The sequence below is a fragment of the Arvicanthis niloticus genome, chromosome 2 (assembly GCF_011762505.2).
Source record: "Arvicanthis niloticus isolate mArvNil1 chromosome 2, mArvNil1.pat.X, whole genome shotgun sequence".
NCBI lineage: Eukaryota > Metazoa > Chordata > Mammalia > Rodentia > Muridae > Arvicanthis > Arvicanthis niloticus.
Window position 1 is genome coordinate 35,087,741 of NC_047659.1, and position 24,114 is coordinate 35,111,854.

At 40.8% G+C, this 24,114-nt stretch overlaps 1 protein-coding gene and 1 long non-coding RNA gene across 5 annotated transcripts in view; one reads left to right on the forward strand and one right to left on the reverse strand.

Annotated features, from left to right (window-relative positions):
* Window positions 1–1,583: 1,583 nt before the first annotated feature.
* Window positions 1,584–11,047, reverse strand: LOC143441140 (uncharacterized). 2 transcript variants are annotated; one of them, XR_013108363.1, is made up of 5 exons: window positions 10,776–11,047; window positions 10,461–10,622; window positions 4,267–4,425; window positions 2,771–2,911; window positions 1,584–2,261 (listed from the first exon to the last, which is right to left on the reverse strand). It is a non-coding gene; the product is annotated as an uncharacterized LOC143441140 (long non-coding RNA). The 2 variants fall into 2 exon arrangements; XR_013108362.1 differs by lacking the exon at window positions 2,771–2,911.
* Window positions 11,048–11,498: 451 nt separating this feature from the next.
* Upp2 (uridine phosphorylase 2) overlaps window positions 11,499–24,114 on the forward strand; it is a 36,948-nt gene continuing 24,332 nt past the window's right edge. Inside the window, exons 1-2 of one of the 3 annotated variants that reach the window (XM_076928761.1) lie at window positions 11,499–11,790; window positions 19,814–19,931. In XM_076928761.1, coding sequence (XP_076784876.1) covers window positions 11,729–11,790; window positions 19,814–19,931 — 180 coding nt within the window. In that variant the 5' untranslated portion in view covers window positions 11,499–11,728. The remainder of the gene's footprint in view (window positions 11,791–19,813; window positions 19,932–24,114) is intronic. The other 2 variants (XM_076928762.1, XM_034496533.2) reach the window with 2 other exon arrangements.

Below are 24,114 nucleotides of genomic sequence, written 5' to 3' on the forward strand. Positions count from 1 at the left end.
TGGACAAGCCCACAGACCTCTTTGGTCTCAAATCCAGTTATGGGCTTTGCTGTTAAAGCAAAACTTCTGCCAGATAGATTTGCTACAGAGAAAAATCCATTTTGACACAGTGGGTGACCTGGAGAGACCTTGCTGGGTTCCATATTAAGAGAGAATCTGTTGTGAAAATTGAGCAACTCCAGAGTCTGGGTGATTCATAAGTCAGATAGCCTTGTCCTGTATCCCCCAAGTGAGAGAAGACTTTTAGAGGCAATGCAGAGAGCCGGGGGGTTGGATAGTGATAAGCTCTAGGATGGCTAGAGGCTGCATCAGCCTGGGAAGTGCACAAGGAGAGCTACCTCTGCTCTTGATGTCTGAGACTAGCTCTCCTAAGTTGAGAATAAACCTGGAGTTTGATAACTCTGAGGCCAGGAGATAGATCAATCTTCTAGACTATTTGCCTTTCCCTACTCTTAAGCCTAAGGACTGTGATGTTCTAGAGATACCTACATGGGCATCACCTCAGCCAGGTATTAATACCCATGAGGTCTGGATGGTATGAAGGTAGGTCCTCTGGCTGTGCTGATCTTAGTGATACGCATGCTGCCCACATCCCCAACACACCAGGAGACACCCCATCAGCTAGCCATTGGCCATCCCATCCCGAATGACCTGGACAGTATCAGGAGGGTGGGAGAGTCTGTCCAGATACAGATGGTAAAGCTAACTTGTGGTTAGATGAGGCTTCTGATAACAGAAAGGAGGAAAACTCCAGGAGGGATGACGGCCATGGCGGGCACAAATAGACTCCTCCATAACCAAAACCAAAGGAAAGACAAGGCTCCACAGGTTCAGCCGACCACCTCTCTACCCCGACTCCATGTGCATCGCTGGCAGCCTTCATGCCTAAGGACAAAGAGAAACTGCTCCAATACTTCATTTTCTCCCCTACGTATTTAGCAGGAATTTTATGGCTCTTGTGATTTTACTGTTCATATTCATATGTTCACCTCATGTGTTTACACACGTCCTTACATGTTCCAGATGATGTGTTTTCTTTTCTTTTCCTTTGCTTTATTTATTTATTTTTTTGTCTTTCTGTCTCTGTGTTTTGTCTTTGCCTCTGATACGTTTAGTAGCGTGATGATCTTATCTTACTGGCTTTAAAAGAAAAAAATCCACATTTTTGTTTTACTCCTGACACTTACAAATTCTGTTTTTGAACTTTTTCAGTACTGTGAAATCTTCCATTTCTCTTCCCCTTTGTTCTTCCCCTCCAAATAGTATTCTTCACTTCCATCCTTCTTTTCCCTTTTATCAATTTAGCCTTGTTTCTTCTTTTTAAAATTCTTCCTTTCTTGTCTTCTTTTTGTGTTTCATGCATTTACTGTTTCCAGACTTACTCTAAATAAACCTCTCTGTGTAGATAGGTAGGTAGGTAGGTAGGTAGGTAGGTAGATAGGTAGGTAGGTAAGTAGATAGATAGATAGATAGATAGATAGATAGATAGATGATAGATAGATAGATAGATAGATAGATGATAGATAGATAGATGATAGATAGATAGATGATAGATAGATAGATGATAGATAGATAGATAGATAGATAGATAGATAGATAGATAGCCATAGCCAAAGCTGGCCTTGAACCTGTAACTTTTATGCTTCTGTTTCTCAAGTGTTGCGATTAAAGCCTGTTCCGTTTTAACTAGCATCACACTATTTTTTAATGTATCACATGCAGATGAAAGATGGACTTTTTGTTATTATGTCACAGGGTCTTACTCTGTAGTCTAGTGTTTGCCATCCTGGAATTCACTGAGATTAGGGTGGCCTCAAACTCAGATTCACTTGCCTCTGCCTCCTGAGTACTAGGACTAAATGTGTGTGCCACTACAGTCAGCCCAAAGGTAGTATTTAAAAACCAGCCTGTATACTGTTCATTGGATAAATTTCTAAAACACACTGACAGAAAATTCTTGAAAGGACAGAACAAAATACATACCCAACAAAAGATCAATGCCCAACATGTACCAAGAATTACGAATGAGTAGGACAAAGATGATGTCAAAAGACAAACAGATCATGAGTGGGTAAATCACAGGAGAAGGAACTCAACTGCATACCAGACATTTACAAAAAATATTTAACCCAGGGCTGGAGGGATGGCTCAGCAGTTAAAAGCACTGGCTGCTCTTCCAGAGGTTCTGAGTTCAATTCCCAGCAACCATGTGGTGGCTCACATCCATCTGTAATGGGATCCGATGACCTCTTCTGGTTTGTCTGAAGAGAGAGACAGTATACGCACATAAAATAAGTAAATAAATCTTTTAAAAATTAACTTTAGTAATAGTTAAGGAAATATAAAATATACCCTATACGATAGCCCACATCGGCAAGACAAATATGTGGCTTATAATACCAGATTTAGTGGCAAGAATATGGGAGAAGAGAAAATCATGCATGTTTGGCAGAAATGCAACTTGGTAAATCATTGTATAAGGTAGTGTCATAATACCTAATTCAAAGCGATTTTATGATTACATGTCAACTTATCATCATATGTACTAGTGAGATTTATATGTAAATATGCATGTTTACAGGAAAACCTCAATGCAACACAAAAGAGCAAATTGTAGAACATATATATATAATATACATATATATATACACACACATCCACATCTATACACACTTGCATAGGTACATGCATATGCATTCACACACACACACACACACACACACACACACACACACACACACACAGAGAGAGAGAGAGAGAGAGAGAGTACCTGTAGCTCAAAAATGTGAAGTCTGAGGTGCTCCAATGTCTGTAACTTTTTGACCATTGACATGTCCCTCCACAGATGATACATTGTATATCTGACTTCTGATGGGTCAGTGTATACATGTTTTGGCTCATCTGTAAATTACTTAAAATGTTGAATAAAGGTACTTTCAGGCTAGGTGGATATGAAACAGCAATCAACTTTGTGTTTGTGCTTGGATCCTATACACAAGATATCTCATTATTCAAACATAGAGACTTTAAAATCTGAAAGAAATTCAAATTCTGAAACATTTCTCCTACCTAGACTTTGAGATAAAAGGTCCTCAATGTGTAGCATGATATAAATGTATATAGTATATAGGACCACCTGTATGAGATGTTGCAGTTAATATATAATATGTATCAACAGATATCTTAAACCTCCTTGTGAAATTATAAGTAAATACTAATAAGTAATTTTCAATCTTCTCTCATATGGTTTCCAACAAAATTCCTTTTTTCAATAGATACCTATTAAGTATCTATTTCCTTTTGTTTTAAATATTTTGTAGCTGGACATTTTCAGTGTGGAGTGCATACACAGAAGCACCAGTAATTACTGAAGGGACAGAAAATAAAACTCGAACCAAGGCAGAGTGCTAAAAAGTCAGCAGTGGAAATCAGGATATAACTAGACAAACCACTGACAGAAACAGAAGCCCAGCCATGGTTGTGTAACAAAGGGTTCTACCTCCTTAGCAAAGAATTAATGGTTAGCCAACACATTGCAGTCACTAGTGGTGAGGGAACACCATAAAATCTGCTATCCTCATACCCAAATTAGAATCAATTGGCTTTGGAATGTCAAAACCCCGCTGTGTTAGCTGCACTGGGCAGTAGCAACACAAATCTAAATTGTATGTTTGAGGTTACTACAGCCTTGGGTCCTAAGAAAATTGGCTCCCTCTCCTTGAGGAGTGTGGCTAACTGGCTTACAAACACACGGGTTCCTTCCCAGCCCAAGGTGACTGCCCAGCACACTGACTGCTCCTGTATGCATCACTGAGAAAACAAACACGGGCTCAGGTCACTGCAAAGGTGAGGACAGCCAGCAAGCCGGTGAGGAGGTCACAGAAACAACCTCCAGTTGTGTGTCTCTAATTCACCTTTCTGTGTCCTGCCAAAGAGGACAGAACAAGCCGCAGGTGTTATGTTGAACCAGGCTTGACTTCTGACATAAAATCTTAGAGAAGTTGTGCTTCTGACATGACCTAAAGATCAGGTGCTTAAATTTTAAATTGGAGGTCAAGTTAAAATCTGGCAATACGCTGATTTTGAAATCAGCTTTCCAAATAGGCCTTCCTTTTAGTGGGACTATATGCTCCTTGGAGCCTATAGAACACACATCCACCGTAGTCCAGCCATGGGTTATTTTTCAGTAAATGAGTGGGATAAATACTTGTGACTCCCAGGGTAAAAGGTTGCAGAGATTAACTCGAAATTCAGATCCTACATTACCTTGAAGACCCCGAGCAAATTCCTGTCTTTTGCAGTGTCCTTGGTCTCCCTTGAAGGGTTGTACTGGTGTTACTGGTTAAGTGGGTGGAGCTTCTGTGAATTTGCATCGTCTCCATCACCTCGTTAGGCACTTTAGAGCTTTACCATCCTAACTGAAAGCTGGGGAAGTAATAACAGTCATTTCGCGGGGTTGTTACAAGGCATAAAAGTGGTGTGGCTCAGAAACTGCCTAGCCCAGGTTCAGCCCAGGGGGATCTGATGCAGGCACCGATGTTACACATTCTTCTTACTGTTTCATCTTCTCTCCCTCGTCCTTCAGATTTCCATTATAGATTGAATGTGGTTATTATTTTTGAAAGTGGTTATTTTGAGCTTAGTGAAAAGCTTCAAAATTTGATTCCCTACTGCTATTGATTTAAAATACCATGCTTGTTTCGGGAAGGTTAACTTTTTCATTTTTCTTTTCTTTTCCTTTCTTTTCTTTCTTTTTTCTTTTCTTTCTTTCTTTTTTTTTTTTTTAATCTTGTCTGATATCCTGTGCCTTATACTTCCTTTCTCAGAAAGTGAGAACAGAGAAATTCTAAAAATGAAAGCCTAGCATATTCGGAAGCCCAGCATTTCTAGTGTTAAGTAACTCTGTTGACCATGTCAGAGCATAGGAATTTAAAATATATGTATATTTATTGTTATATTCTACATATAAATGTTTGCCTGAATATGTGTGGAGTTGTGTCCACAGAGGCCACCCGAGAGTACCAGATCCCCTGGACCTGAAATTACAGGTTGTAAGTTACCATGTGGAGACTGGGTACTGAATCTGGGTGTTCTTCAAAAGCAACAAGTATTCTTAACTGCGGAGCCATCTCTCCAGCCCTGAGCACCAGATATTTCACGTTTGGCCACACTCTATATACATCTTCCCAGAAAAAAAAAAAAAAAGAAAAGCCAAGGTGTAAGTAACACTATTTTCATTTGGTTGCTGCTGGAAGAACAAGCCTTTCCTCTCACGTCTCAGCTCCAAGCATAATAGACTGTGTTTTTCATCACTCCGACCACAATATCTGATATAAACAACTCAAGAAAGGAAGTATTTATTCTGCTCAGTTTCCATGAATCATGGTAGGAAAAGCAAAGACACCAGCTCCATTCGTGAGGGTGAGAGCATGTTGCAGAGGGGGCTCAGAATGGTCCAGGAAGCACAAAGCAGATGTAGAAAGGGGGTGGGGTGGGCAGGCTATACGACTATATAACCTGCAAAGGTCCATCTTGATCTGCTTTTCCCAGCTAGGCCTCTCCTACTGAACATTTCATCTCAGCACTTCCTACAGAAAGCAGTGCCCAGTTGGAGTCTGACCATTTGAAACATGAGCCTGAAAGGCATATTTTAGATTCAAGACAGAATATCCCTTCCCTCATCTTCACAGGCTCATGGTCATCCCATAATACAAAAAGCACTTAAACACAGCTTTAGGAGCCCTGCCTGAAATTTAGCAGTTTCAAGGCTGCTTAAATGTCAAAGTTCAATTTTTCTTCTGAGGCTCAAGGCCAATTCTAGGTCTATGAGCTGTGTAAAGTAGAAGAAGAGAAGGTCTGTTTTTCCAATGCCACTGAGTAAACATTCCTACTCTAAAATGAAGGAACAGGAGAACAGTAAGGAAAGGTGGGACCGACGTAAGACCAAGACCTAAAAAGGAAATCATTAAATCCTATAGCTTCCCTGTCTGCCATCCTGGGAATGTGATGATGATGTTGTGTGTGAGCTCCAATAGGCTTGAATGTCCCTATAGCCTTGCTGCTTGCAGTCTGCATGGCCTGTCTCCACTCAGTTCGTGGAGATTGCTAACTAGAAACTAGAAAGAACTCAGAATGATAGAGGAAATTCACCTATGTGTGTGTGGGGGTGGGGGGAGGGGGCTGTAGAGTCAAAAGTTGTGGATAGCCTCGGCCTTGTATTTTGATGCTAATTCCACTTTCCTGGGAGGGGCTGCAAAGGAGGAGTGAATCAGTACACAGGTGACTTCTATTGAACCTTCTGCCCACCTTAATTTGTAAAATAAAGGCTAGAGCCAGTGATTGGGCGGAGAAGGGGAGGTGGAGAAATAAAGGTTGGTGGGAAGAGAGAGAGAGAGGGAGAGTGAGAGTGAGAGAGAGAGAGAGAGAGAGAGAGAGAGAGAGAGAGAGAGAGAGAGGACAGAGGAGGAAGACAATGGAGGAGGAAGAAGATGACGGAGGAGCAGGAGGTGAAAGGACAATTCTGTGACTTGGAAAACCCACAAGTTATAAGGGTCTTATAGCTGGGGAATAGAGTAGTGTAGTGGTGAATCTGCCCAATCCAGGCATGCAGTTTATATTCATAATTATTGAGTTGTGTTTTCTTTGACAGGTCCTATTTGGGTTGGATATTTACTGCAACAGGACCTAACCTTCTAGATTGAGAAAGAGCCAACAGTAGAAGCACAGGACTTCCTGTTTCACTCCAAGGGATGAACTTCCAGGGAGAGGGAGCAGCACACGTCCAAACAAGCATAACTGAGCCTGGAAGCCTAAGTTCTAAAAGTCTAAGAATTGCACAGAATTATTCACAATGCAACTACACTGACAGCCCCAAATTTCTCTATTTGTTTCTTCTGTATCACAGTGATCCCAACGCCTGACCAAAAATGGGACAAAAATTTGTATGGGCTCATGGTTTCAGAGTTTCTGTGTCATATTGGAAAAGAATCATTGGTGGGCTCCTTCCACCTAGCTCTGAAGGGACTTCAATGCAGGGAGAAGCTCTCTACTGAGCTCAGCCATGTTTACCACATTGAAGAAACACACCACTGTCCACTAAGGCAGTGATTTGCAACCCCTGGGTTGTGACCCCTTCAGAGGTTGAATGACCCAAAAGTGAAAGTTTCTGGTTGTGATGCAGACTCATGTGGTGTTTTGCCAAGGCAAGACCCTTGGGGGAGTCACGTGATGTTTAGAGATATTATAAATAGGACTCAACAGACTGTGACAGAGCACTTGCAACACTTTGTCGGTCTTGAGAGAGGCATGGCAGGAAACTCCTGGCATCCTGGTCCTGGTCATTGCTGCTGACTCGGCAGAGGCCTGGTGGTTTCTGCTGAATTGTGCCACTGCTGCTGATGTCTGTTTGGTATCTGACACTACTGAACTGGACTGCTGGTATCCTGAGAAATGGAGATTGGAATTGCCTCAAATAACTACTTCCAAACAGATCCATATCCCCTTGTCCTATTTACGAGAAAGTACCATCTTTTCTCCTCTATCTTTGGGCTAGAAGTCAGGACAAAGTGTTTGAGAACCCTTATTAAAAGTAGATTTAAAAAAAAAGGTAAGCCTATATGACCCATTCACAGGGGTCAAATATCAGATATCTTCCATATCAGATATTTGCATTATGATTCATAACTGTAACAAAATTACAGTTATGAAGTAGCAAAGAAAATATTTTTTAGTTGGGAGTCACCACAACATGAGGAACTGTATCAAAGGCTGTAGCATTAGGAAGGTTGAGAACCACTGCATCAAGGCTAGCCAGCCTAACTCTCTCTCAGAACCCATAAACTACATCCAAGGAGTCCCAGAATCCTCACAAAAAACACAGACAATGTTTGCCTTGCCACCTGACAAGAGAACCAAAGAATTGTAAAAGAGCCTTTTTTTCTTATTGTCAAAAAGTCAAAGAAATTTCTTCATACCCACACCACTCCATTGGGTTACCTTGAAGAGGAGTTGTGGACAGAGGGAAGCCAGATGTACTGAGGATTTCTCTTAAAGAAAGTGAGCAGGAAGTTTATAGCCACTGCTCCCTGCTCTGAGTCCCAGGAGGGTGGGGAATAGTGAGAAAGCTTAGATGGGTAATAGAAAATAAGGTATCTTTGGGAGGCTTTGCACATAGCACCGGTAAAATGCATTATTAAAGGAGTTAGGTGCCTATTCATTATTGCAAGTGCATTACAGTTAGTGAAACCTTGTTTGGGCATTCAATTTTCGAAATTTGATTTTCAAAAAAGACCACCAGTGTCGTTCCATTGCAAGTATTTGGCCACGGAAACCATGTAGCACTGCTAATAGGGCTTCTGGAGTTTCTAAAGAAAAATAATGTCTAACATTTCACTGCCATGCACTACAATAAAAAGGAGAGAACTGGGGATAAATTAGAAAAGGAAGACCAAATGATCAAGAAAGCTGACTGCTTGACCCAAGAGCTGCTGTCGATACAGTCACCACATGGGCTTTGACATAGCAAGACAAGCTTGAGAAAGGTGGAAACTTGGGTCTTCTCTGTCCGTAGATAACATTTTTTTTTTCTCAAAGAAATAAGAGAAGCAAGAACTATCGTACTCGTGTCTTTATCTGCAGTACTTCCTAAACTTCTTGGGCACAGTATATGCTCAGTTAATATTACTGAATGAAGGCAAAGCTATAAATAAACTGTGCAGCACCAGAGTAGATAAACTAAGAAGTTTTTAGAGCTCTTGTAAGCTAGTCACAGGCCAGTAGGGAAATCTGGTTTGAAAGGTGAGGTTCCCATTGTTGCCCCATGCCTGCCCTTAACCATTCATCCTGAAGAAGAAAAACAGGACTGGGGTGTGGTACTTCACTATTATGAGGGGCATGTGAACTAGCTCATGCTTGCCTATCAAGGATGCTATTCCTAGATCAGAGATAACTTGCTGAAGGCTGCCATCTTCCTGCATAACCAGGCAGGGCACCTTAAAGAGAAGCATCATGAGGATTGTGTCTCAGCACAGATAAAATATATTACTAAAAGAGTTAAGGTGGACATTATCAGGTGTGAATATTGAAAGTGATTTGACATTTGATTTTTAAAATACCAGCACGCTGAAAGAAAAAATAAAGTCCACTAGAGTTGCTTTATTGCAAATACTTAGAAATAAAAACCATTTACCACTAACATTAAACTAACATTAAGTTTGAGAGGCAAACCCCTTTTCAGAGCAACAAAACACTGCTGTAGGAGGTGGGAAGGCAGGATTTTAACTCCACATGTCTAAGTCTCCTGGACTCAGTAGAAACTGCAGCCACAGAGGAGAGACCTAAAGTTATCAAGCTGAACATCAGGGGCTTGGAGGCAGAACTAAGTCAGGGAGAAAATGCTCTAGGGTGGAGGATTCTCAGGGCCTGGCACTGTGAAGGAAGGCTGGAAGACTCACTTCACTGTAGCTAAGGACACCACAGAGCAGGACTCTGTTGGAGCTAAGGCAGGGCCTTCCTAATCCATGCTGTAGAGTCACAAGGCTCTGCTGGAACATAGCCCATGTTTGCAAACACCCAGGTGCTGGTCCTGAGTTGACCTTTTTTGCGTTCTCTCCCAAAACAAACCTTTCCCTCATTCCCGTTAGGCCTTCAGGTAAAAGCTCACTCACGGAAAGAGTATGAATAGAAGACTGAAATCAGGAGAGAATGAGTTCAGATTCCTCACAAGGTATCACCTGCTACTGATCTTTCATAGACCGCCTAAGTCTATTCTAAACTTCCCTTACGTAACAACTACTGATCTCAATGCCCAGGGCAGGGAAAAGTTGTTATATAGAGTACATACACTTTAGCTTGTTCTATCTAACATTATCAGTGACCAGGATCATTGGTTTACAGAATCTGCACTGGAAACAGACATGTCAATTACCCTAATTTGCTCATCAAGATAATTAATTACATAATAACCAATTAGCTAACACTTTCAACCTGTCAGGAGCATCGGTAAATGCCAGATGCAACTTGGTGGTCTTCCTCTTTATCTTCGAAAGATAAACGGAGAGATATGGCATATATACAACCAACTGAAGGGCTGGTAACAGGGTCAATATTGTCAGTGACTGTTGGGAAAGAACATTGGGTAGACCAGCTTGCAGTGTCAAGAGCCTTGAGGGTCACATATAAGCTACAGGCAGGAGCCAAGGTCTCAAGTTTGAAGACAACTCTCATGTCCAGGGTTAGTTTGTCTTGCACCTATCATTACCTTTTCTAAGATAACTTTCATAATGGTTCTTGGATAATTTGGGTAAAATTATAAATGTCCGGTGACTAGTGTCATGGTTTAGGCTACCTTGCTTATTCCCCAACATGCATTTGCCTTTCCATTCTGAAAACTTTGCCAGCTGACTAGGATGAACGAAACGAAGCCAAAAACATGGTTTTCAGCAGAAAATAGGGTGACCTACCTTTTAAGATCCAGGGTATTTGTTCCTTGACTGTAATGCACCTTCTTAAATAGAAATCCACACAGCCAGGAAGTGCCACCATACACTCGCTTCTATCTGGCATATGCTAATATTTTAACTTCAGAGTCGCTTAAAATCCATGATACCAATGTTCTCAAAGCTCTGCTTCACATGGAATGTCAGAAGATGCCAAAAGGAAGCAGGAGAGAGAGAGGATCATGATGAAGTAGATTTCCTCACTCCAAAATAAAATCCATATTTTTCTCCCCTATTTCTTCCCTTCCTCTTTCCATCCCTCCCTTCCTTTTCTCCTACCTTCTTTCGTTCCTTCTTTATTTCTGGGGGAGAGATTGTTTTACTCCCATATGTGTTGTGGAACTCTGTAAACCAGGTGCCCTCAAACTTCCAGCAACTCTCCTGTCCTGACTCCTAAGTGCTAGAATAGCACCCCTGCACAACCACAACAGGGTACTAATTAATAAGTTTCTTTAAAAAAAAAAACACCATATTTTCTGAAAATATTAAGCTATAACTCTATTCCATCTGCATTGATACCCAAAGACATGGCTTAGTGGATGATAGAGTCAACTTAGTATTTAGTTAAATGAAGAGGCCTCAGGAAACCAGCTTTGTTTAATCAGACCTTCTGTATGAGCTCAGATGAGCAAAGTTCAGATAAAGGAACATTTCTAAGGTCCTGACATTGGAAATTCTCCTAACTAGTAATCACAAAGAACAACAACAACAACAAAAAATTGGCAAGTAGTGAGGCAGAATGGGAAAACGAAACATTTGAGAACTGAAAGTTCTCACGAGTACTGGGCACATTTTTGATGAGGTTAGCATAGAAGCTGAAAGCAAGCTTGCATTCGCGTACAGTTGTCTCAAAGCAAATAAGGCTGGGTGTCACACCTGCCCTGCATTGGGACCAAGGTCACATGACATGGACAGATGCTAGGATCAAAGTTAACAAGCTAACCAACCTGGTCAGAGAGAAAGGATGCCACACCTTCCAAGGGAGCCTATCTTCTTGGGGAATGATTCTCTGAAAGCTGAGCTGAGTACAAAAGGCCATCCAGAGATCAGGTTTTGACATTGTCAGGGGAGTTCAAAATACTCAGGGAAAATTTTAGAGAAAATTTCAGAAGGAAACCTAAGTTAGAAGGGAAGATGGTATTCTGACTTGAAGCTGCATCACTGTGATAGGCTCTGTCATTTAACAGCAGGCCCTAATATTGCCTTTTCCTGCTATCTGCCCACTGCAGAGTATGGCTTCCATTCTGCCTGCTTCTAATAGATCCATGAGACCTAACAAGAATACATATGAGAGGTGAGTAATTTTAATCTTTATTGCTTCAATCAGATGAGTGTCCTTTGGATTTTATTTTAAATGCTCAGAGGATGTAACCCCTACAGAGTGTTACACATATTTTAATATTGGACATTAAATAATTGGATTTATGTATTCCAATACTGTTCATAATACAAATCCACAGAAAAAAGAGCACTGAAAAAATGTCATTCTTTGGTTCTTGTGGAGTTGGCAAGTTGGTTCATGTAAAAACACAAAGCAGAGGCAGGTAGACAACAGTGCTTCCTGAGCAAACCTGACTGCCTGAGTTCACTCGCCAGAACCCAGAGAAAGATGGTAGGAGGGAACAGACTTCACAAAATTGTCCTCTGACCTCCACATGTTCATCCTGGCATGTTCACATCCGCACAATTTTATAAGAGAACATGATAAAATACACAGTAATAATAAAGGAAAAAGGGGGAAGACAAAGAAAGTAGGTCAAAAGAACTTACAAAAACCATGAGAATTTTAACCAAGTCACAGGAGCAGACAAATTCAAAGTACAGCCTGGAATTCACTGTGGAGTTCAGTGCTTAATTTCAAGACCATGGGTTGCACCTGAGAAATAATGAAAGGGCCCCGTGGTGCCCACGGCACTTTAACTGTGTTGAGCGTGTCATGGGGTAATTTCATATGCTTTGTGATAGACGGACTTGACATAGAATTGACTTCTGAAATAGCATGGATATTATTCATCTCAAAGGTAGGCATAAATCTGCCCATGCTCCCTGCAAATTAAACTCTAATTTCTGCCTCCGGTTAACAGAACATAATAGAGCATTAGTCTTCATGAGGCTTAAGGAATTTTTATAAATTCCCTCTGATTCGCTGAGAATTGTGGGAAATGTCTTGCCATGACGTCAGTGTACTGTCGGTGCTCCACTCCCAGGTTCAAACAGACCCCTCCAGCCACCTTCTTTCCTTCAGGGAAGCCAAGGAGAGATGGAGATATATGCATGTGGAGGCAAAGGGAAATGGAAAACCTCCCAGCTAGCACTTTCTTTGGTGATAAATATTTAGAGCATGGGTTAGGAAAAAAGAATAAAAATGGCTTAAAAGAGGCATGGAAAGATGGCTCAGCAGTTAAAAGGACTGACTGCGTTCCAGAGGTCCTGGGTTCAATTCCCAGCAACCACATGGTGGCTCACAACCATCTGTAATGGGATCCAATGCCCTCTTCTAGTGCATCTGAAGAGAGCTACAGTGCACTCATATAATACAACAAATAAATAATTCTTAAAAAAAAATTGTGGAGGAAACAGAATGTGTGAGTCTATTTAGTGGTAGATGGAAATTTTTAGAAGGAGAAAGGTGTTGGAATAGCCAGGTTCACACTGGTTTGAATTTGACATGAAGTCTCAGGCAAGCCTTTCCTCAAAGACTTTTAAAATATTAATTTATTTGTTGTTAGTTGAAAGTGAAAATTGACCCTGTATTTATGAGACACAATGTGTTGGTAGGATTTTGTTTGTGTGTTTGCTTGGTTAGTCGGTAGGTTTATAGTGTTTGGGACTGAACCCAAGAGTTCATGCATGCTAGATCTATCACTGATCTATATCCTCAGCCCATATTGATCAAGCTAGTGTATCCCATCACCTCAACAATATCTCATTGTTTAGTGGTAAAAATGTTCAAAATCTATTTTAAAGCAAGTTGGAGGTATATGTGTATTACCTGTGGTCACCAGACAAGGCGGCCTAGATCATTCACTGAAGGTAAAGATACTTCAGTGGAACTGCTCCCTTTGACCATGTCTTTCCCACACCTTCCTGGTCCCCAGCCTTTGATATCTACCATTCTTCTCTCTGTTTCAGTCAGAGCAACAGCTTTTAGAGTTCACAGAAAGGAGAGGTGGCACAGCATTTGTCTTTCTGGGATGCTGTTATCGTTAGCATACTTTGAGTTCTTTCCACGTCACAAATGACAGAACAGTCTTCATTATAAAAGCTGAGAGGCTAGTGAGATGGCTCAGTGGGTAAACACTTGCCACTAAGCCAGGTGACCTGAACTGGGTCCCTAGGAGCCACATCGTTGAAAGGGTGAAACGACTCCCACAAGCTGTCCTTTGTCTTCTACATATGTGTTGTCATGCATACACATTTCCACCCACACCCACAAATACCTAACTGTAATAAAGTCTAAAAAGTATTCCATTTTGAATATATATTAATAAACATAGTTTATAATGTATACAAAATGCAAGTAGCTATATATCACTATTATATATAGTGCTGTAATCAACACGGCAGTGAAGATATCACACTGACACAGCAATTTCAATTTTTTAAAAAGATTTATTTTTGTGCCTATAAGTGCTCTCTCTCTCTCTCTCTCTGAATGTACACCTGCATGCCAGAGGAGGGCATCAGACCACATTACAGATGGTTGTGAACTACCATGTGGTTGCTGGGAATTGAACTCAGAACCTTTAGAAGAGCCGCCAATGCCCTTAACCACTGAACCATCTATCCAACCACCCCTCCATCTCAATTATTTTGAATACATAACTAAAAGTGAAATTTCTGAACCATATGATAGTTCTATTTTAGTCCCCTCCCCAATATTTTCTCAGACTAGTTATGTTAATTTACACTTCCACCAGTAGTATACAAGGTTTCTCTTGTTTCTAACCCTCATCAATATCTGTTGTCACTGGCCTTTGGAAATACTAATTCTAACATGTGTGAAGAGATATCTCATTGTGTTTTTAATTTTCATTTCCCTAATGATTAGTGATATTGAACAATTTAAAATATACTTGTGGGATGTTTGAATCTTTGAGAACATCTTTCCTAATCTTTAGGCTGTACTCAACCATATTCTACTTTCTTCTTATTAAGTTATTTAACTTGGATAATAAACTCCTGTCGGATGTATAATTTGCAAATACTTTCTTCCAGTTCATGGATTGTCTCTTCATCCTATGGGTTTAGTTTGATACAATTCCATTTGTTTATTTGTTTGTCTTTTCTTGTGGAGGCAGACCTGAATGACCACTTTCCAAACAAATATGGTAGAATTTTCCCCTGTGTTCTCCTGTGACAGAGCTTCAGGGTTTACACGTGCAGCTGCTGTCTATTCTGAGTTGAGATTTGGACGTAGTCCAAGTCCAGGTTCAATTTCTTTCTTCTGCCTGTGGAGATCAAATTTTCTCGACACCATTTATTGGAAAGCTTTTTCTTTCTTCATTGTGTGTTTTCGGCAGCTTTGTCAAATGCCAGCTGTCCATTGATAACTGGGTCTGTTTCTGGATCTTCTATCTTATTTCTTTCGTTGATGTTTCAGTGCCACACTGTTTTGATTACAATCACGTGTGGGTTTTTGTTTGTTTGCTTGCTTGCCTACTTGCTTTGCTTTTAGACAGTATTCCACTGTTTGCCACAGGCTGGCTTAAAACCTCCTATATAGCCTAAACTGGCCTTGAATTTGGGATTATTTTGTCTCAGCATCAACAATTGGCAATCAGACATCACGGAAATCTAAAGAATATCTCTAAAGCATGTTAAGAGATTACTATAACAAATACAATGCAGAAGAATGTAACTAATGACTATGTTGGTTTGAGATTTTCTTCTTGATCACAGAAAAGGTGAACGTCAGTAGTTTTAGACACTTGAAGGCATAGGTATCCTTGTCCAATTGAATCAGAAATCCAGAGAAGGGACGGAGATGCAATTAAAGTCCATCTAGTGATTTCACTGTGTGGCTAGAGTTTAGTTCTATCTTATAGGTGCAGAGTGGCACAAATTTTATATTTTCTTTCCCTACAATAGTTTTGTATTTCCACTCAAGGTCTGTGATGTCTCTACCTTTGTTATTTTAAAGACATTTAGTTAAACATACACATGCACATACGCATACACACATACACATGTGCATACACACATAACCAAACCTCAATAGAGCTGACAAATTAAGTGAAGTCGTAAGTTATAAACTCAGCTAACAAAGATGAATATTTTTTATATACTAACAAGAAATCTACCTGAAAATAAACTTAATCAAACAATCCCAATTAAACAGAATAATACGGTATCCTGAAAACCATAGAATACTAGTGAAAGAGCTTTGAGACATCATGAAGATATAAATAGGTGAAAGGATAAGTTACCTTTGTTGTCAGAGAGACTAGTGAAATGTCCATACCACCCAACATGGCCTGCAGACTCAACACAATTCCAATTAAGAGTCTAATGCCTGTCTTCACAGAAATAGAACAACCCTAAAATCTGTGTGGAATCAGAAAAGATTTCAAATGGCCAAAGCACCTTCTCTGGTCACTGACAGAATAATCACCTTAGCAGTGCTTTTTCATAGATCAGTGGGACAAGACTCTCTGTCAACATCAGATTGTAGCTTTCAAGTTGCCCCAGCAATTACAGAATTGTTGGAGATGGGTGAGTATGTTTCTTAGTGGTACAATTTGTAGATTCGGAAAATCTCCAGATCATGAAAGCAGCTTTGGCAGAATGAAATCAAAAGTTGAATTGAATTTGGAGGAGGAAGTGAGTGGCAGTGTTTCCAGAACTTTAATGTGCATGTGAATCACTAGGGTTTATTAAAATGCAGGTTCTGATTCAATGGTTCTAGGGTGGAAACGTGGTTTGCCTTTCTAACCAGCTTCCTGAGCTGGGCTCTGAGGCCCAGATGCTTCACTCAGCACTCTGCATAAGGGCTGTGGGGAAATGCTGACTCACTCTTCCCAGCCATAGCAAGGAGGTATCTGATGTCTGTTCTGCTTTAGGATTCAGGGGCTTCTTCTGAAGTACTGACAGTACAGCAACATCATGGAGAACTGTCCCTCCCTCCCTTCCTCCCTCCCTCCCTTCTTTCTTTCTTTCTTTCTTTCTTTCTTTCTTTCTTTCTTTCTTTCTTTCCTTCAAGTGCAGTATGACTCACCAACTAATTAAGAACCTGTTACTTATAATGTTTTTAAGGAGAAAAAAGCCTAATAGTATTTTGTGCTACTCTCTGCACAGTTAAACTTAGGTTAAATAGGATTTGTTAAGTCTTAGAAATTAAAGAAAGACCCGTTAGACAGCCTGCATCAAGGAGTTTACAGTCTTTGTGAGGAGACAGAAAGTTAACTCCATTTTAATAGTATTAGCACAACATAGATGCTTTAGAAACAACAGTGAGGGGAGATACTGATTAGGGATAAAGACTGCTTAGAAAACTCTACCTGAAGATGTAATGTTTGAGTGGGACTTAAGGAATGAGTCGCATTTTATTAGGAGAAGATGGAAGGGAAGTGGAAAGAGAAGTTTGTGAGCAAAGGCTTAGTGCTGGAGCTCTCAGCATCAGCAGCGGGGTTGATGGCAAAATTTAAAAAATACTCTCTGGGCATCCAATTGATTTTGGTCCGGCCACCAATGTTTTTCCTTTGAATCCCCTTGGTGGTTTTTAAGGCACATCCCGGGTCAGATGAGAGTCTCTGGAGATGTATAAGGTCATGAGGCTAGTTGAAATGGTTTGAAGTATTTAGAAGGAAGTAGGAAAAACAAAGAATTTCTAGATGACTCTTGGTAAGAGGTCTTGACCGCTGCAGTTTGGGATAGATAATTTGTTACCACTGATACCCAGAGGAGTATATTAAGATACACAAAGTAAGTGAAGGCTGTCAAGCGTGTGCTTTGTAAGTATGAAGTAGATTGAATTAAGGGCCCACGTGTAGGGGCAGTTCATTACCTTGTGTCACATAGATTTGCCAAGTGAGAAAGAAAGGACTGGTGACCCAACTAGGACTGCTGTGATGGGGGCAGTGGCCTTAGGTAGAAAGGAAGCATGACGAGTGGGTTTTCAAAGGCACCGATGCTCAAAGTGTTTCCATAAACCAGTGTCATAAGAATGTACACATGCATGCATACGTATGCATATGCACAGACACACACACACAGAGGGAGAGAGAGACAGAAAGACACACACAGAGGGAGGGAGGGAAGGAGGGAGGGAGGGAGGGAGGGAGGGAGGGGGAGGGGGAGGGGGAGGGGGGGAGGGGGAGGGGGAGAGGGAGGAGAGGGAGAGGGAGGAGAGGGAGAGGGAGAGGGAGAGGGAGAGGGAGAGGGAGAGGGAGAGGGAGAGGGAGAGGGAGAGGGAGAGGGAGAGGGAGAGGGAGAGGGAGAGGGAGAGGGAGAGGGAGAGGGAGAGGGAGAGGGAGAGGGAGAGGGAGAGGGAGAGGGAGACAGAGAAGCACAACTAAATCTAGATTTCTAAAAGAAGAATCATCCCGGCAATTCTTCGTGGTTGCTTTTAAGAAATCTTGGCATATGGAAGCAAACACAGGACTCGTACGTTGTTGACATAGGTATACCCAGACCGAGACCCAGACCAGGAAAGTTGAGAAGGAAGCCAAGAAGTGTGTACAGATAGAGACAGTGCTGAGAGATGCCTCCTCAGCGGAGCACGTGGGACAAGGCTATTGAAGTATAGAGTTGCTCCCCTGGGAAGGATACAGTCAGGAAAGGAGCAGGGCTCTGTCAGCCATGCAAAGCGGTGTTGTGTTCAGGCCTTGAGTGTGATGCTGGTTCCAGGATGCAGGACTAAATGTGAAGCCACTGAAACATCCTGGGTAATGGAGTGATGGGCTGATGCCAAGCGAAGCCTCTAGGCCTCCCACACTTTTTCTCTCTCTGGGGCAAGTTTGTTCTTCCATTGTGTTCTCTGTCCCACACTCTTCTGATGTCAGTAAAAGAATGCTACTGGACATTTTCTGCACTAAAGAACCTTTCTTTAAAAGAAAAGAAAAGAAAAGAAAAGAAAAGAAAAGAAAAGAAAAGAAAAGAAAAGGCTTTTTGTTTGCTTGGTGGTTTTTTTTTTTTTTTTTTTTTTTGACATGGTTTCACTATGTAGCCCTGGCTGGACCGTGACTCCAACAGTCCAGATCAGGCTGCCCTCAAATTCACAAGTAGCAGCCTGTCTCTGCCTCCTGCATGCTGGGATTAAATGCATGCATCACTATGACAGGTTAAAGGGTTCATTTTCTCTCACTTCTGTTTCTAAGTTTTATATTTCTTACGACAGTAGTTTTGAATTTTTTAATGTGTTTATTAAGATTAAATTCCTTCTCCTCCCCCCTCCCCCCCACTTTCTTCAATCTCCTTAGACATGCTTCTTCAGGTTTCATCTTAAGCATTGGTTTTCTTGGTTAGCTAACTCTTGTTTCCCCAGCCTGTACCTAGTCCTCCTTTCTTTGTCTCTGATGTACCCCAACTCACATTCCCCAGGAGCCTGTTGATCTCCCTGCACCCAGCTCTCCATCCTTTGAGGTCTTTTTCTCACTTAAACCTTTTAATGGGATGAGGATGACTTCCAAGCTCACAACAGCTAGCAATCTCTCAAGTGATCAGACACCAATACTGTCTGAGCTCAGTGGCTTCTTGCTTCAAACCATGGATGAAGAGGGCACAAGTGTGCATGTGTGTGTGCATGTGTGTGTGTGTGCACGTGCACGCGTATATGTGTGTGTGTGTTGCTGAGTCTTATGTATGAAGGTAAGTGCTTTGTCACTATGCATCCCAATGCCTTATAATTATCACAAAATTTAGGGCTCACAAACTTGCCTAGTAGCAGTCTTCACCATCCATACTTCACAGATGAGGAGACAGAAGGACCAAGTTAGCTTGCTCATTCTTGTACAATAAGTGTATGCCCAGTTGATCAGTCACTAAGACAAAGGTGGTCTGAGAGCCATGCCCCTATATTAGGTAGCCTCACAGTGAGAAAATGACAGGGCCAGAGAGAACTGAGGAGAGATGACTGTAGATGTCCTGACTGCATGTGAGTGCTCAACTTCTAATAGCCTTGGAGCTTCATTTGTAACTTGGATTATAAATATTACTCATCTAATGGAACAAATGGTAACCATATTATACCAGATTCAGTTATGAGAGGTTTGTGTACAGTTGCTGTGTTAGTGGTGATCATAGGTATAGACTCTTATCCTGTCTCAGGTATGCTTTCTCTCTAAATATTTTGACATCTTCGTTGTGGTTTTCCCTAGGAAAAGGTCTGTGTATGTTAAGAATCCATACCTGGATGCCATGGATGAAGACATTCTGTATCACTTGGATTTAGGAACCAAAACACACAACCTACCAGCAATGTTTGGAGATGTAAAGGTAAAAATATTTTGAATGTCAGAAAATTTACTGCCTTTCCCCTGCCATTTTTTTTTTCTCTTTTTTCTCCAAAATAAACGTCACACCCTTGGGTAGAGACAGGTCAGAAGTCCCAAGAGCACGTGAAGCCACTCTAATTTGGAATGTGAGCATCATGAATGGTCATTTCCACCCCGACAAGATACAAAGGTTTCCAAACTAAATCCAATGCAAACATGATTACTTCACTGCTCTGTACCCTGGAGATAAATATAATTTTATTGACAATACTGTTGGGTATTCAGAATTCATTATGTCTTAACAGATTCTGCTCACAGCTTAACATCTACATTTATTGCTGAACCTCATTAATTCTCATCTTATTAAATCATAAAAGAATCTGAGACTAACAATGCCTTATTATTCTCTTCCCAGAAAATGACCATTTGCCCATATTTTGTATCATTAAGATTTTATTATCTTATAAAAAATATTTCATGTGAAAATTGTTTATGGAATAATACCTGGAGAATTGCATTACTGTTATTTATTTTATCATATACATCAATTATAAAAGTGATTCTTGCTCCTTATTTAAAATTAGGAAAACATAGACAAGAACATTCTGCTTTTAAACGATACCTTATAGCCCTACTTCCTAGACCAAGACACCATGAACCCACTTTCTTTTCTTCCATTTCATTTATTCATTTTTTTCTACTGGTATATATCCATTGTACTTGGTACTAGGTTACATAAAGACACTTTCTTACAAGCACATAGAGGTCTTTGAGCATATTGACCCCATGCAGCCTCTTCCATTCTTTTTAATAAAAAATATTAAAATATTATTATAATAAGACTAAAGGTATAGCTCAGCATAGACTGGTGGAGTGGTGAGAGCCTCTATTCACAAAACTTGGGAAGTTGAAGCAGGAGGATCAGAAATTCACATTCAAGATCATCTTTGTTTGCATAACAAGTTCAGGGCCAGCCTGGATAAGTGAGATTCTATCTTTAAAAAAAATAGTTTTAATGATGCAACTTACCACCCTATATATCTCCATTTAACATTATGTTATTACTATTTTCCCATATTATTCCATTTTGTTTGAAATTCATTGTTCACGGGATCGAGAATTACATAAACTATCTTAAACTTTTGTACTAAATGTTTCTCATTAGAAACAGGACTCAGGTAGATATTGTTTCTTGTAAGGACTTTTCTCATGCAAGTATATCAGTATAGGATGAGTCACAGACATGGTCAACGGGAATAAACTCACAGAAGTCAGAGGAAGTTAAAGTTACACCAGAGTGACAGAGCTGGTATTCAGACCAAGTTCCCGAGGCTCTTTCTCATTGTACCAGGTAGATCCTGAGTTACTGTAAGCTCAGTTCTCCAAACATTAACTGGGAGGAATGTGAAGAAAGAGGATAAAGAGGATGAGTTCAGTCAGAGGAAGAAAGGAGCAAGGAAGAAGAAGGGGAGGAAGTAGGGAAGCAAGTACATCTAGGACACCCATTGTCAGTCCATGCGTGTGCAACCGCCTCCTCCCTCCAGCACTAAAGGAGAGAACGTTACTGTGCTATGAGGCAGGACACAGCCTGTGGCCTGATTCCTCTCCACACTGCAGCTCCCCGCCTTTGTACAGCCTACCTCCTTTTCCTGCATCACCTTTGGAATGTAATCTCTGTCTCTGCTACGGAGCCTGATGTTTAGGTTCCAGGAATCTAATGGAGTCAATGTTGGCACTCATTAACTGGATTGTGCCTGAATTAAGATGTTAGGTGTGAGGTTCATGCCTCACAGTGATTTCCCCAAGACCTTTATCCAAGGATTCCTGTTTGGAATAGAAGGACTGCCATAATTAACAAATGAAGGTACACCATACCCAGTACATTAAGAAGATAGGAGTTGTTTTCATACAGACTGGCCTATTATCTACATGTCTAAGTACCTACCTCTCCTCTACCATGCATGAACTGTCTTCTTTGTATCTGATCCCAAACCAGTCCCCACCATGAGGAGTCCTTCCTTTCTTATATTTTTGGTTGTGAGCCTAGCCTTTAACGGCTGAGCCATCTCTCCAGCCCGAGTCCTTCCTTTCTTATACCTACATGCCTGTAATCAAAGCACATGGGAGGTATAGGCAAAAGGGTATCGAAGAGGAAACTAGGGCTCAATGTATATGTGGTGTTAAAACACACCTGTTATATTTACCTGTCTGTAGGAGCCACAGCCAGTAAGTGGAAAAGCTGCAATTAAACCCTAGGTTTCCCTGATGATATCATAGTATGATAAGACCATACCATGAGTGCGTATGGTCTTACCCCTGTTACATCATAAGTTGGAGCCTCATGTTCTTACTTCTGTACCTGGTTGGATTCCTACCAGTATGTTTGCCACACTGTTTCTCAGAACTGCTATCCAATCTCAGAACCACTGTCATCCACCAGGACAGTCACTTGAATAACACACATGTGCCATTTCAAAGAGTTTTGTCCCTGAGAACAACCCTACTTGTAGCCCCATTTTGATGGATAGGAGGCAAAAGTTTGTTTAGTTTTAGGATCAGGAAAGAATTATAATCATAATGGAAACAGAATGTTGGGAACAGAAGATAAAAAAAAAAAAAACAAAAAAAAAAAACAGTTGTATTGTTATAGATTCCATTCTCAGAAGTATATCTTCACCTGGCGCTCTCTTATCTCAGAGTGAGAACATCGTAGATTGGATTTCTTCCTTAAGTCTCAGGTCAGCAATTCTGGCTACAAAACACAGGACACAACCCACCAATACCTAAAAATTCACCTCTGCCTCACAAATGATGGTGATAATTATCATCAGTACTAACTTCAAAAGGAGAGAAGATGGTAAGATATACAGTTGAAACCTGAAAGAGTTAGGTATAGTTTGGCGCATGCTTGCAATCAAAGCACATGGGAGGTGTCTCATGAGGGTCAGGAGTTCAGACCTGGCTTTCACTACATAATGAGTCCAAGACCAGCCCGGATTACATGGGCCTATCTTAAACAGACAAATGCACAGAAGAACAAATATGACTGACTCTGACTATTACCCTTACTCCTTCATAGTTTCCTTATATTTTTTCTTTTCCTTTTTTATTGGATTTTTTATTTACATTTCAGAGGCCATCCCCTTTCCCCATTTCTCCTTCCTAGAAGCCCCCTATCCAATCCCCCTTCCTCCTTTTGCTTTTATACCATTTTAATTGCATGCAAGTATTAAGGTCAGTTCTAGGTTGAGGGTCTAGCAATACAATAGATGCAAATAGTCAAGGAACAAGCAGGACATAAACACAAATAGTTAATAAGCAAGCAAGGCAATAAACAAAATTCTATGGACACTCCTGTGATCACTGTTTCTAAGGGCTTATCAGGATGAACAAAATATCTGAGCCTACTTCCCTGTCCTAGCCCAAAGTCATTTTCATCTCTGAAGCTTACTTCCTTGTTCTAGCCTAAGATTTAGATTCTGCCTGAAATTACTTCTTTGTTCTAGCCTAATGTCAGATTCCTGCCTAAAGCCCACTTTCTTGTCCTTGGTCAATGTTATATTCCTGCCAAGCAGTCTATTTCCTTGTCCCTGGCCCATGTCAGATTCTTGCCAAGCAGCCCCAAAGGCTCTCCATCTCTACCTCTTTTTTTTCATAAACAAGACTGAGCCTGTCTTAGGTCGTTCTGACAAGAATGCCTTCCTTACCCATCATGAAATATGCATTATCAAAAGCAATGTACTTCTGTTTTAGGTTGGTAAGGCTCTGTGCAGAATCTTAACCATCCTTAGGTTGCCAGCCTGTAAATTTAATAACTCTGTCTGGGGGTCTGTTTTTTAGTTTCAAGCCATGCACTTTGGCTGCCAACATGTTGATGTTGTTAAAGACAAGCTTTAACATGATAGGCAGGAATGAAAGTATTCCCAGGACAAAAGGGGCTAGCATGATCAAGCTCTATATAGCATTCTTGAAGCTTAACCAAAATAGAAATACAACCTCAGGCCATGGGTAATATTTTGAAGGATTTTTCTGCTTGGTACTATATAGTTTCTGTGGCTTAGTACAATGTAAGTTGACCTTTAGTTCATAAAGCAGGTGTACCTGGCTGATAGCTGGCTAGGTAGAATAGAGGTCCAGAGACCTGGTCCTCTTGCATCCTGCTGTTTATAGATGATATATATGTA